The sequence below is a fragment of the Mauremys mutica genome, chromosome 4, assembly GCF_020497125.1.
Source record: "Mauremys mutica isolate MM-2020 ecotype Southern chromosome 4, ASM2049712v1, whole genome shotgun sequence".
Taxonomy (NCBI): domain Eukaryota; kingdom Metazoa; phylum Chordata; order Testudines; family Geoemydidae; genus Mauremys; species Mauremys mutica.
This window is the reverse complement of record NC_059075.1, coordinates 3,725,225-3,739,273: the sequence shown is the minus strand read 5'-3', so window position 1 is coordinate 3,739,273 and position 14,049 is coordinate 3,725,225. Positions and strand designations below refer to the sequence as shown.

Sequence of the window (14,049 nt, the reverse complement as noted above, 5' to 3'; positions counted from 1 at the left end):
ATCACCTGGGAAGTCTCCTGTTCACGTCAAGGGTCTAGAAGGATGCTCTTGGAGACATTCTTAATCTAGTAAACCGAGCAACCCATGACAATACAGTTGCTGAAGTACACTGTACTGCGAGTGTTATGTTTGTGTGTCACTTTTCTGAAACTAAATAATTGGCTGTGAAACAAGCAGGCTGCCAGTCTGTACCTAGCACTTCGGCTTGACTGAGGTACAACAGAAGTTTACTTTAAAATGTAGCATTAACACTGAAAATGTAACGACCAACTTCTTTTCACCACGTTTCTTTTTCTAGCTGACATTTGAAGAAATAAAGTCGACAGTCCGTGGAATTCATGTTCCTTCTTCCTTTATTTAAAAAACTATACCTAAACATGCACATTTTAATGACTTTGCAGTAGGAGCACAACACATAGTTGTCAACATTGACAAGATGATTATTACACCTTTAAAAAATACAAGGATTTCAAAATCTCACATTTCTTCTAGCAGAAGAGGAGATATGCCTTTGCAGGCAATCTTAATGAGCAACATACCGTCAGGTACTATTACTCCTTTAAAAGATTTGGTGAAATTTCAAGATGCTGGTCTGACTACTTCTGCAACAAAAGAAGCTGTGCTCCCTTCAGCTTTACGTGACTCCAAGGAAAACCATGCAAGAGGGGCAGGAACTTCCAAGAAAAGGGAAGGTATTTTTCAGTCCACATTAATAACAGATGGCACTTACGTTAAAGAATTTCTTGACCTCAGTGAAATAAAGCCAGATTCTGACACTGTAGCAGTACAAGTTGCATCTTGCCAGCAGCAACAGGTCTTGCCACTAAAAGACAAAAATTTACTGAAACGCAAAGCTTGTGATCCTTTAACTCATGAATCTCCAGCAAAAATCTTCCAAAGAATGAAAGCCAAGGCATCCCATGAAAAGCAGCATCAAATGCCATCTAAGGGAACATTGTTAGGGACAGATTACAACAGCAATTTGATCCTGACTCCTGCTACAAAACTTGTCCGTCAGGGAACACAGGATAAAAAATCCAGTGATGAAGAAAACCAGCAAAGAGCTGGCAAGGTACCTGATAGACAGATCCAACCAGGGAAAGGTTTGTTGCATTTTATTTCCAAGATGCCTGGTTATATTACATCTCCAGTAAAATGCAAGGATGATGGTGGTATCTATCTGATCTGTATCATTGTAATACAGTGATTGTGTGTCTGAATGGAGGGGATGGATCAAGCTTCAGGGAGCAACAGTCCATCAGGGTACACACAGTCATGGATTTCTATTCCATCAGGTGTGTTATGCTTTTGTAAGGTTTTAGTACTGGGAGTGTGCTGCTGTGGAGGGTACTTCACATACCCATGCTGTCCCTGTGCTGTGCTATCTTCGGGGGAGTGACATGGTTTGTAGTATCTTAATGTCTTATGAACAGTATGAGACTACTATTGTCATACAATGTTCTAGTAGTTTTGAGCCTTTTGATATATGTATTCAGGCTGTGTACAGGCTACAGCTTATCTCGGTATAAGTTCCATCACACAGGGGTGTGAATAAGCCACCCCTCTGAGGGCTTGGCTACACTCAAAACTCCAACTTTGAATAGCGAGTGTGGTCGCGGCGCCAGCGCTGGGGGAGAGCTCTCCCAGCACTGCAGGTACTCCACCTCCCGGAGGGGATTAGCTTACAGCGCTGGGAGCCACGCTCCCAGCGCTGGGGCACCGTTTACACTGGCACTTTACAGTGCTGTAACTTGCTGCGCTCAGGGGGGTGTTTTTTTCACACCCCTGAGTGAGAAAGTTGCAGCGCTGTAAAGCGCCAGTGTAGCCAAGGCCTGAGTGATGTTGGTGAGAGAGCTTCTCCCATGGATGTTGCTACCATTGCTCGCTGGGGCTGGAGTAATTAAGTCCATGGAAGAGCTCTAGCCTCAGAAGAAAAAAGCATAGAAAACTTAAATGACTGAATTTGCCTGCACAAAAGTTTCCCATTTGTACACATTTGACAAAGAAGTGAGAGGAACTGGCTGGCTCCCTTAAATGTTCATTTGCAGACATCTTAATGTTTAGGTTTTTTTTGTTTTGAAGGTGTGGAATTTTTTTAAACGAAAGTAATAACAGTTTTGGTTGTTAGCTGAAATCTGCTGTTCCATTGGGGGTTAGTAAGAGCACTACTTATTAGGAGTGAATGCCTGATCCCACTGAAGTCAATAACAAAGCTCCCATTGACATCAGTGGGGCAGGATTTCATGTTGGTACTTTTAAAAGCTGAACTGCTCATGTAGAAAAGAGCTCTAAGACAAAAGGGGAAGACGATGGGAGGCAAAAACAAGAAAAGAGAGAAACTGTATCTCACCAGACTGTGCCTGTTCCTAGCTATAGATAAGAAGCACTGCCCTTTCTTACTCCAAAAGACAACTCTGATATTGGCAAGTAGAGGGAATTAGGAGTGAGCCAAATCGGGTCTGTTGTCATGCCCCACTTCCCCTTTATTTTTCAAAAAAAAAAAACTTTAATCAAACAGTCTCACACTTGGAACAAATGGCTAATATAAATCCTGGTGGTGTGTGGTTTTTTTTTTTTTAATTTTGAAATACACCTCCACCCCAATATAACGCAATCCGATATAACACAAATTCGGATATAATGTGGTAAAGCAGCGCTCCGGGAGGGCGGGGCTGTGCTCTCCAGCAGATCAAAGCAAGTTCGATATAACGCAGCTTCACTTATAATGTGGTAAGATTATTTTTGGCTCCCGGGGACAGCATTATATTGGGGTAGAGGTGTACAAGAAATAAGAGAATTCTGTATTTTTTCATTTGTGAAGTTAATGTTCTATGAAATGTATATTTAGTCTAGTAATTTTTAAATGAATACGAACAATTTCTGTTATGCTATTATTCACTTCCTGAATTTAAGAGAACATTTTTCTTTTAGCACTGCATTGCACCAAGATAGTGCGAAACAAAAATGTGGATTCCCTCGCTCTGGACACTCTGGTTTCAGAATCTCCTCAAAAGTTCTTCTTGCGCATAAAACAGAAAGTGCAGAAGCAGCAAAAAGGTACTTTTCTTGGCAGTGCTGGTAGTGGTTCTTAAAACTTTAACTTGTTTCTTATGTTTCTACGTTAGTGGGTATTTTAGATACAATCCACCCCTGCCATAACAACCCCATCGGGATCAAAGCCATTTGTTCATTATAGCGAAAGAGTCCGGCGGGGGGAGGGAAGGAAGGCAGGCAGCTGACTGCGATAGTTGCAGGAGCTGGAGGAGCGGGCAGCCATGGGACTCGAGGTGGCATCCAGGGACTGGGTTTATTATAGCCGAAGGTTCATTATTATCAAGGGCATTATAGCGAGGGTGTTCTGTAGTTAGAGTACAGTGTCTCCTCTTCCCTTCCCTATCATTGCCCTGCCATTCACGGCTCAAGCTGAAGATGAGCAACTTAACATTGTGGGGCCCCAGGCAGTTGCTCTGCTTGGTACCCCCTAATGCTGTCCCCAATTTTTAATCTACTGGGTATGCAGAAAAACAGGTGGGCTGTGGAATTTTTTTGGCAGGGGTAGGGGCTCAAAAGAAGAAGGATGAGAACCCCTGCACAGGACATTTGTCTAGATTTGTACCAATCCTTCATTTTGACATGGGTGGGTGTATCATTTATCTTGTTTCTTTTATAAAATTATTTCTCATGACATCTGATTCCAATTGTGGAGCTTGGTATTATCTTCTATTATCTTGGTATTATCTTCTCCCTACTATATAAACTTCTCCATACTAGCAGTACTATGTAAATTCCCATCTGTGTTGTCTCTCCAAATTCTGCCTCTGTGTGGGCAAATGGGTGAGGTAATCTCTCTTATAGGACCAACTTCTGTTGGTGAGAGAGATAAGTTTTTGAGCCACACACAGCTCTTCTTCAGGTCTGTGTGGGCAGATAGAAAAGTTCTTGGAGCCTCTCTATACTTCTGCATACAAATGTCAGACTTCTGTGTTCATCACTACCAGCTTAGGAGCAGTTTGGTAAGGACAGCAGGTGAGGAAGGTTGAAGTGGCCTTTAGCAGCAGAAGTCTGTCTTGGAGCTCATGCATGGGCCAGCTCCACCATGCAATGTACGAGATTGAAAGGCTGCTTTCACCTGGAAATATAGCAGCTGAGTTGCTGGTCTTGTGCTATGTGGAAATCATTGTGCCAGCTGATTGGAGGCGGGGAGGGGAGGGGGGAGCTGTAGTTTCTACTCAAGATTCATTGTAATAGAATCAGATTTCTGGTTTTATGAATACAGGTTTACTTTTCTTGAAATAACATGAGTTGCTTTGCCTGAATTTATTTATTTTTTTAATTGGGCAGATCCTGCATTGTCAAACCAAATCAAGCAAAGCATTTCTTCAACAATCGTGAACAAGCCCTTAATCAAATCTGATTTTGCCAAACCAGTCAGTAACTTTAATAGAGAATGTACAGTTAACAATACCAGCAACAGTCAGGATGATGTTTTTCTTGTGGAGCCAATTGATGCTGATGATGAAATGTCTCAAAATACTATGATTGATACTGTGAACACAAACTCCGACCCTTCTAAAACTGGGGCTCGGTTAGCAGAAAGGTATGGAAGTGGAGAAACAATATATGCCAGTCCTCATCGAGAAGGAAGACTATTACAAGAGAGAACCTGGAAAACAGCTCAAGGAGTAGAGAAAAAATCAGAGACTGACCCTCAGAGGCCCACACAGTGCTTCTGCAGTATTATGTTTTCTTCTCCAAAGGTCCACATACCAAGAAAACAAAAACCAAAAGAAGGAGATTGTAAGGCCACCTCAAGCACATCTCACATAGATAAAAATGATGGCAATGAAAATAAACAGGTGGGAAAGTTGGTTCCTTTGTGGAAGGATTTTGTATAGAAAAATTCCTTCAGATTTGCTACAACTAGTGGTATTTATTTTTTTGTCATATATAGCAGTAAATAAGTATAAATATGTATCTATCCTGTGGAATTCATAAGCTTCTTATGTGTCCTTTGGAATATTTGCAGGCTGTCAATCCTGCAACTATTTGATCAGAGACTGGGCCTCATGTGATCAAACTTGTTTATGCTTAAAAATGGTGGTAGAAGAAACAGAAATAACACTTTAAAAAAAACCCAACAAAACTCTAAACCAAAAATTGGTATTTATTCCCAGCTTTTGTTGTTTTAATATCTATTTAATATTAAACATTAGAACATTCTAATTGAATGGAGAGAAAAACCTTGAAAGAGAGAGATGGGGGATAGACACTACAGGCAAGGGATCTGGAGCAGACATCACTACTCTTTTTTACTGCTTTTGCAGCCAAAGGAATCAATCCTGTGTGGGATTCTGAGCCCAGAGGTCTGCATTAGTGCATCAGATTCTAGGATTATGGTCAAAGTCTAACATTTTAAAAGGCAAAAACCCCTAAATCCATTACATCAGGCAAGGAGGAAAAGAAATAATAAAGAAAAGGTGTGTAGTTAATTAATTTAAGTGTTAGAGGAGTTTTTAATAAATACAGTTTTCATAATGGAATGATACATTTCATAAAACTCCAAATCCTGTGTGCGCGCATGTACATGTAATGTTCAATATAAAATTACTAGCCAGTTTCCAAAAGCGATAAGGCTCTTGAAGGTCTGCCTTTAGTAGGCTGTCAGATCCATTGTCTGCACCTGAGGCATGCACTGAGAGTTTACTGATACTCCCTGTACTGTGCGTTTTTACTATAGTATAATCAGTAAATACAACTGGAATCTCTTTAACTCTCTTCCATGTCAGCTATTGGATTTCTCCCAACAATAAGGGATTACAGGTGTGGGGAAAGAGTTGGTGTTGGAACCTTTAAGAGTTTCCAGTTTTTAACTGTCTAGAAGTTTTGGAATCTAACTCCCCTAACTTTTTAAAATATTTGGGTTTTTTAACTTTCATTTTTAAATTATTGTCAAATGTGTGCATATTTTTCAGTTGTTTAATATTTTGAGGCAACTGTTTTCAACTTTACCTCTACCTGCACTGGAAATAGTAAATTAATGCGTTATTTGGTCACTTTTTCATCTCCTGAGAGTATTCAGTTTGTCAATTCACTGTTAATATATGTAGGAATTCTTGGTTTTAAACATTATAAAGCATTTGTTTTCTTAAAAGTTACTGGTTAAGGGATGTTTAGTTTGCTTTTTATTTTAATGGCTGTATAACTGGCATATTAAGTGTACCTATAATGCATGCTGTTTTTCTTTAACTTAGTCAAAAATCTGCCTAAGTGAGTGGAGGATTAAGGTTATCAACAACAATACTGCTGTGTGTGTAGAAGGAAAACGGAAGTAAGTGATGTTTTTTTCCTTCATCGAAGTTGCATATTTCTGTGGCATAAAACATAGTTTTTTATTCTCATTTCTGTATCTCAGTTTCACAAATATGTACCATCCTGGCATCTCCACTTAGGACTGCTAAGTGGTTCTGGAAAGGCTCACGTGCATCAAAGACTAGTCTGTCTCAGTTTAACCATTACATAGGGCTGCCACTCCTGCTGACAATGGCCCCCCACCAACTTGTGCCTCCCTCCACTTACCAGAGAGAGTTTGGCAGATGGACCCAATGCTCTTAAGTCTAAGAAAGCTAATACCAAGTACACTCTCCTGTTCTGCTGTGTTGAGAGAAGGGAGCATTTCAGCAACATAACCTAAAGATCTCAAGGACTAGCTATCCAGTCTATCATAGAATCGTAGAACTGGAAGGTCCTCAAGAGATCTAGTCCAGTCCCCTGCACTCAGGGCAGGACTAAGTATTATCTAGACCAGGTTGGGCAAACTTTTTGGTCCAAGGGACACATCTGGGTATGGAAATTGTTTGGTGGGCCAGGAATGGTCATGAAATTGGGGGTTGGGGTGCAGGATGGGGTGGGGCTGGGGATGAGGGGTTGGGAGTGCATGAGCGTGTGCAGGCTCCAGGCGGTGCTTACCTCAAGCAGCTCCTGGAAGCAGTGGCATTTCCCCCTCTGGGTCCAATGCGGAGGTGCTTAACTACCCTGACAGTTAGGAAGTTTTTCCTAATGTCCAACCTAAACTGCCCTTGCTGTAGTTTAAGCCCATTGTTTCTTGTCCTATCCTCAGAAGTTAAGGAGAACAATTTTCTCCCTCCTCGTAACAACAATTTTCAAGTACATAATAAGTTATATGTTCTCTGTCTTCTCTTCTCCAGACTACATAAACCCATTTTTTTCAATCTTCCCTCATAAGTCATGTGTTCTAGACCTTTAGTAATTTTTGTTGCTCTGTCCACATCTTTCCTGAAATGTGGTACCCAGAAATGCACACAAGGCTCCAGTTGAGGCCATATCAATGCGGAGTAGAGCAGAAGAATTACTACTTGTTTCTGGCTTACAACCTCCTGGTAATACATCCCCAGAATGATGTTTGCTTGTTTTGCAACAGTGTAACACTGTTGACTCATTTAGTTTGTGATCCACTATGACCCCCAGATCCCTTTCCGCAGTACACCTTCCTAGGCAGGCATTTCCCATTTTGTATATGTACAACTGATTGTTATTTCCTAAGTGCAGTACTTTGCATTTGTCCTTAGTCAATTTCATCCTATTTACTTCAGACCATTTCTCCAGTTTTTCCAGATCATTTTGAATTTTAATCCTATTCTCCAAAGTACTTGCAACCCCTCTCAGCTTGGTATGATCTGCAAACTTTACTCTCTATGCCATTAACTAAATTATTGATGAAAATATTGAGCAAAACTGGACCCTGAACTGATCCATGTGGGTCCCCACTGGATGTGCCCTTCCAGCTTGACTGTGCATCAATATCTTGATTCAGGGGTGACTATGAAAATAGTAACCAGCTGCCCTCTCCTGTGCCCTTAATAATTACAACCTGTCCAGGATCTGGTTCTATGTGTGAGGGTTTATGGTCCTTATCTTTTAAACTGTCTTACATAACTGTGGATGTCCTCATTATCCATACCTGGTAAACACACAATTCATTTTTTACTCCTGTTAACTGTGCTCTGGTATTCAGTGATACCTTGTAGCAGTGAATTCCACATGTTGTGAATTTTTTTTTAAACACCTCAGACAACTTACAACGAAAGGTTTTAGTCGGTCTGAAATATGTTGCCTTGTGATTTCATTGTATATTGCCTTATTCTTATTCTGAGAGGGTAAATTAGAGCACCTTACTTAACTTCTCGAAACCCATTGGTACAATGTCACCAGTCCTAATTTTTTGAATTTCTTCTTATACAAAAGAATTTCACTGTTTCTCTTCACTTTGTTTCCTGTCTTGAGACCCTTTTTATTCTACTGTAACTTTTTGAAATGTGCTGACCAGGACCAAGTACAGTATTCCAGGGGAGGGCATACCATTAACTTAAATCTTGGCATAGATTTACAGTATTTTCAAACTCCATTCTTTATACATTGTAGCAGTTGGGTTTTTTTTTGTGAATAGAGCAGCTGTTTTCACTGAACTGTTCAGAATGGCATCTGAATTCTTCTCCTCCTGAGCTGTTACAGTTGATTTAGAACAATAATGTATTTGAGTAGTTTACCTTATTCATTTCCCTGTTTATCACGTTGCATTTGTCAATATTAAATTTCTTCTTCCATTGCACTCCCAATTCGCTTAACTTTGTTAGATCCCTCCGGAGTTCCTCAGTCTTTCAAAATCTTGTCTGTGCTAAATAATGGCCTGAATCAGTACTCATTCAAGTCAATGGAAAGGCTTCTGTTGACTTCAGTGAGAGTTGGATTGGGCCATAATTTTGTATCACTACTGATCTTGATGCTTCTCTGTTCATTCCCTTTCCCACATCATTAATGAAAATATTTAAACACAAGTCTGATACAGAATCTTGGTATTCTCATTGTTGGAACTTGAAACCCCACTGTTAATCATTTTCCCTAACAAAAATGAACAACTTATTTCTATTTATTCTGTCGCTTCAGAGATATGAAAGAACTGAACTGGCATAGTAATGCAGTTGTGGAACGCATGGCATCTAACCAAGTTAAAACAATATCTGGCAGCATCTACTTGTTACAAGGAAATATAGACTCTGTTTCCATGAGAAAAGAAGGTAAGGAAACTCATTTGAAATTTAAGATGTCTGGTGTGTGTGAGAGAAATAAAGGCAGAGTTACAGTTCTTCTGTAGAATACAAACAAAGGCTAGGTTAAAGGTAATCAGCAAATAAATTGACTACATTAACTTCAGCAATATATGCTGCGTATCCCTGCCAGTTGGACACAGTGGGATATTCAGCACATACTGCAAAACTGACTTCTGTCCTCTGCTTTTTAAATCCTTTGCTGTACATTCCTGCTGGCATCTGCTCCATTGTGATATTGCAGCCACTAGGAAACCCAGCTTGGAGCATGGAACTAGCTAATAGGTATATCAGACAGAATTTTTTTTGTTTAAATGGCCTGATTTTGCAAAATTTCCCTTTTTATAATTTGGAAGTGTATTGGTTTTTTTGAGGTTTTATGGGTTAAATGGATCATAGGGCCTTAATCATAAAATAATTGTATGCATATTGTTAAAGATAAAATATGAAAACTACATTATTTGCAGTTCGTCTTTAAATGATTAATTACTAGATGAATAACATAGCATGAAACACTACTTTAAAAACAGTCCTATAGTAGACCCAATAGCTTTCACGAATGTGCCTTTATAGTTTGATTTAGTAAATGTTTATCTTTCATATCAGTGGGAATATGATAACTTGCATAGGATTTTCCTTTTCAGATTCTGTCAATTTCTTTTTGAACATGGGATTTTTAGGGAAATTCATTCACAGCACACACAAGTTAAATAACTTAAGTGTTTTCTTTTTCTCTGAGAGTAATACCTATACTTTAAAAATGAATGGGTAATGACTCTCCAGCAAACCTTTCCATCCAGCCATGATGCCCTATCTTATAGTCCCCCTCCCTCTCAAAATCCTCACTCAACCCCTCTTAAAATATGTGTACACACACACAAAAGTCTGGGACAATAGGTTAATCTTACAGCATGTCCTAAAAGTCATCAGATCCAGGCTTGGGTTAACCAAAATGTGAAGTGAACTCCCGAAACATCCTGCTGCCAGCCCCCTGTCAGTTATACTAGATAATTATTAGTCCAAGTGCCTCTGATGATCACAGCTGCCAAGATATTGCAGGGATGAGAGGCAGTATCTATGATAGAACCCCAGCTCATTTAGGGCTTCATATGTCAAAACAAATACACATAGTCCTTCAGTTTAAGACCAGAAGGGACTTTTAGATCATCTAGTCTGAGCTATATATAACAGGTTGCCAAAACCACCCAGCAATGGAAATGAGACCAAAGTAAATGAGACCAACAGGAGACTAGACCCAGGTGCACCAGTGATCAAGGTCCCTGCAATGGCAGGGGAATGATTAAATGAAAGAATCCCAGATAATTCTGGCAAGTGACCTGCACCCATATGGTGCAGAGGATGCGAAACCCCCCCAAGGTTACTGCCAATCTGACCTAGGGGGAAATTCCTTCCTGACCCCAGTTATGGTGATCACTTAGATCCTGAGCATGGGAGCAAGAACCAGCTACCCAAGCAGCTGAGAGAGAATATACTGTCTGTATTTGTAACCTATTTTGATTTATAAATCCGAGATAATACAGATACCTATCCTGAGTTCTAGGACTACTTACAAGACTTAAAATTGATAATGGCCCACGGGTGGGAAGAAAATAACATTTAGGCAGGTTAAGTCCAGTTCTCTGCCCATCCAATCCTAATCTGATTCAGCTCCATCATTTAAATACCTGCATTCTATCCTCTGAGGATGAATGAGTTTTTCAGTATGTCCAGGAGGCTAAGAAATGTGGGCTGTGGCAGGCTTGGGTCAGGAGTGAATTCTGAAGTTAGACACCTCATTGAGAGTGTCTTGCCAGAAACCCCTTCTTCTTATATCAAGATGGCAGTATGGCTTGGGGAGAAACGTAGCCTGTTAGGTAACCTGGACCTAAACCATTTAGAGCTTTAAAGGTCTGTGTCAGCACTTTGAATTCCACTCAGAAGCACACAACTGCAATGTGTTTCAGTAGAATAAAGCTCCACTTAATAAGCAAGTTGCCATATTCTGTACTAGCTTCAGCTTCTCAGATTCTCTTGAGGCCCCAAGCAGAGAATATTACAGAGGTGACAAAGGCTCAGATAAGCATGAAAAGGTCCAAATCCCTTTTTTTTAATTATTAATAATAATAATAATAAAAAAAAGTTTCCCTCGCTGAGTACAGATGGGGGAAAAATGCACTCCTTGATCGACATATTCTTCCTGCGAATCTAGTAGCAGCCATGCCTAATAAACCCCCTGAATTGTAAACCTGATTCACAAATAGTGGCCACACACTTTCAGTTAGTGGAGCATACATCATTTTATCTAATGCTTCTTCTACCCAGCGGTGCACTCTCTGCCTTGTCCATGTTAAACCTCAGCCAGCTAACCCCAATTCAAACCCAGTCTCTTAGTGACACTGGTAACTTCTACAGCATCAGTGGAATTGACCATAATGATGTCTTCAAATCAAGACTGGATGCCTTTGTGGAAGATAAGCTTCAGTCAGACGGAAGTTATCGGGCTCCATAAAGGGGTAACTGGGTGAAATTCTTTGGCCTGTGATATATACAGTAGGCCATACTAGGAGATATAATGGCCCCTTCTGGCCTTAAAAATCTGACACTCTTTGGAAGTGCAGTGAGGGAAGCTCTATTCCATGTCCAAATGTAGACAGTTCAGATTAGCCACACTATCAGAAATGGTTCAACTATATATTTCTATGCAAATGGTATGAAAGAGCCCCAACACTTGTGTTTAAATGTCTTTATATTCCAGCTGATTGAACTCAGGTGGGGATCTCTGCCCCCCAGTGCTCTAATCATTCTTCCACTCACTTTATCCATCACAAGTCTTCTGTATGCTAAATGACCTGTTAGGGTGACTCGAGGGAAGACAGCATTTACTGGCCACTGCATAAACAGTCATGGACAACAGCCAAAGTGTAACGGTTATCCTATGTCATGGATGCAGAAATTACGTCCCTAACCTCCAACCCATTTCCAAACACTACATCCAGAGTGCTGCCAGCTGCATGCAGAGTAGATTTAAATTAAATTGACTTTCACCCATTCATATGGTAGTATTTTCAGTATTCAACTTAGCAGTTTGCCCTTCTGTGAATTAATTAAAAGTCACTGAAATAATTGACTACATGTCTATTTCTGTTTCTTGGGGGAGGAGGGCAGGGAATTGACTACTGTTCTTTTTTCTATATACAGTAGACCCTCAAAGTTATGGACACCTTGGGAATGGAGGTTGTCCGTAACTCTGAAATGGGAGTGCAAGGGCTCCGGAGTGTGTGTGTGTGTGGGGGGGGGCAGCTCGGGGCTGCAGCCGGAGGGTGGGGTGGGTAGCTCGGGGCTGCAGCCGGAGGGTGGGGTGGGTGGGTGGCGCCAGGGCTCAGGGTAGTGGGGGGTGTTCGGGGCTGCAGCCGCAAGGTGTGGGGAGAGGGTGCCAGGGCTCTGGGGCTATGTCAGTGATCGGGGCTTTAGCTTCAGTGGGAGTGCTGGGGCTGAAACTGGCACTTCCCTCGTAGCTAGAGCCCCAGTACCCCCCGTGGGGCTGAAGCTGGGAACAGAGCTGCAGGGTTGAAGCCTCGAGCCCTGTGCTCCTGAGGGTCAGAAGCCCCAAGTCCGCCCCCTCCACATGGCTGCAGCCCCAACCCTTCCCCCCCCCCCCCCGGGTGAATAAAGCCCCCAGGCAATACAGCATTCGTGGGGAATGTTTTGTTTTGTTTTTTGTTCTGTGTTGCTGCCTGATTGAGGACTTGCGGTTTCACATGGTGTCTGGTTGACCGGAAAGTCCATAACTCTGGTGTTTGTATCTTTGAGGTTCTACTGTCACATGTAATGTACTACAACTTATGTACTGCTATCAGTGAACCAAATTCAGTATTCAAATTTCATTCATTCTTACTGTGAAAGGGGGGGAAAACGCAGTAGAAAGTACAGTGTGCTGTTAAAATTTTAGCCATTATTAAAGTTCTCCTTTGTTTCAAACAGGATTTCCATACAAATTCATCAAGAAGTTTACATTTGGATTTCCAGAACAATGGAAACAATATGTTGAGAATTTTCTTGAGGAACTAAAGAGGTAACTTTGGTAGGCCTTTATTTTGCTCAGTGCTAATTTAATAGCGTAGAGTGAATATTTGTTTTTTTAAAATACGTCATAGTACAACTGAGGTTCAATAGATGTGTATTTAGACTAAGTTCTAAGTAAATTCTTAGTAACCAATGTGTTAGATGGAAAATAAAGTTTAGCAGGCTTTGTCTACTCTGTGTGTGCGCGCGTGCAAGTGTGTAAGTGAAAGAGAAACCAGTGCAGCTACACTGATTTATCTACAGTGGTACTCCATGTATACCCATTGCACTGATGCAGGAGGACTTGCACTGGCTTGGCTTCTGGTGTAGTTTATTTACATTAGGGGTTTTAATCAGTGCAGCTGCATTAATACAGTGGCGTGGGGTTGTGGGGACAGGGGAAGAACAGTGTACAAGGCTTTTCATTTGTGAGTTTTTTGTGTTCGAATGGTGTAAAATAGTATTTCAGCTGAAGTTCTTTAATAACAACTAAGCAATATTAAGCAGTGACAGATTTTGGTTTCCTATTTTTTTTTCTTAAACTTCAAAAAATTAGGAAGGAACAAGATACTGATGAGGCTGGCAATGAAAAAATCAGTTCTGTGGAAGTGGATATGTTGGAAGAAGAGGGGGTAACAGGAGACTTAAAAAAACAATCTCGAACACAAAACGCCACTTATGAAGTAGCATTGAATGATAACAGATGTGAGTACTTCCCCTCCACCCTCACTTTTTTGTTCAAAATTGATAGTAGTTTAAATGGTTAAATGACTGACTTTTTCTTAATATTTCTCATTTTTAGAATTGTCACAGCATGAGGTGGTTTTTTCCCAATTGTTGTGGCATTTCTTTCTCACAATAAAGC

At 40.7% G+C, this 14,049-nt stretch overlaps 1 protein-coding gene across 2 annotated transcripts in view; it reads left to right on the top strand.

Annotated features, from left to right (window-relative positions):
• Positions 1–298: 298 nt before the first annotated feature.
• Positions 299–14,049, top strand: part of MIS18BP1 (MIS18 binding protein 1) — a 36,500-nt gene continuing 22,749 nt past the window's right edge. Inside the window, exons 1-7 of one of the 2 annotated variants that reach the window (XM_045012373.1) lie at positions 299–692; positions 2,932–3,057; positions 4,342–4,856; positions 6,252–6,328; positions 8,962–9,092; positions 13,104–13,194; positions 13,741–13,889. In XM_045012373.1, the coding sequence (XP_044868308.1) occupies positions 437–692; positions 2,932–3,057; positions 4,342–4,856; positions 6,252–6,328; positions 8,962–9,092; positions 13,104–13,194; positions 13,741–13,889 (1,345 nt within the window). In that variant the 5' untranslated portion in view covers positions 299–436. Of the gene's footprint in view, positions 1,104–2,931; positions 3,058–4,341; positions 4,857–6,251; positions 6,329–8,961; positions 9,093–13,103; positions 13,195–13,740; positions 13,890–14,049 lie in introns of both variants that reach the window. The other variant, XM_045012372.1, reaches the window with a different exon arrangement.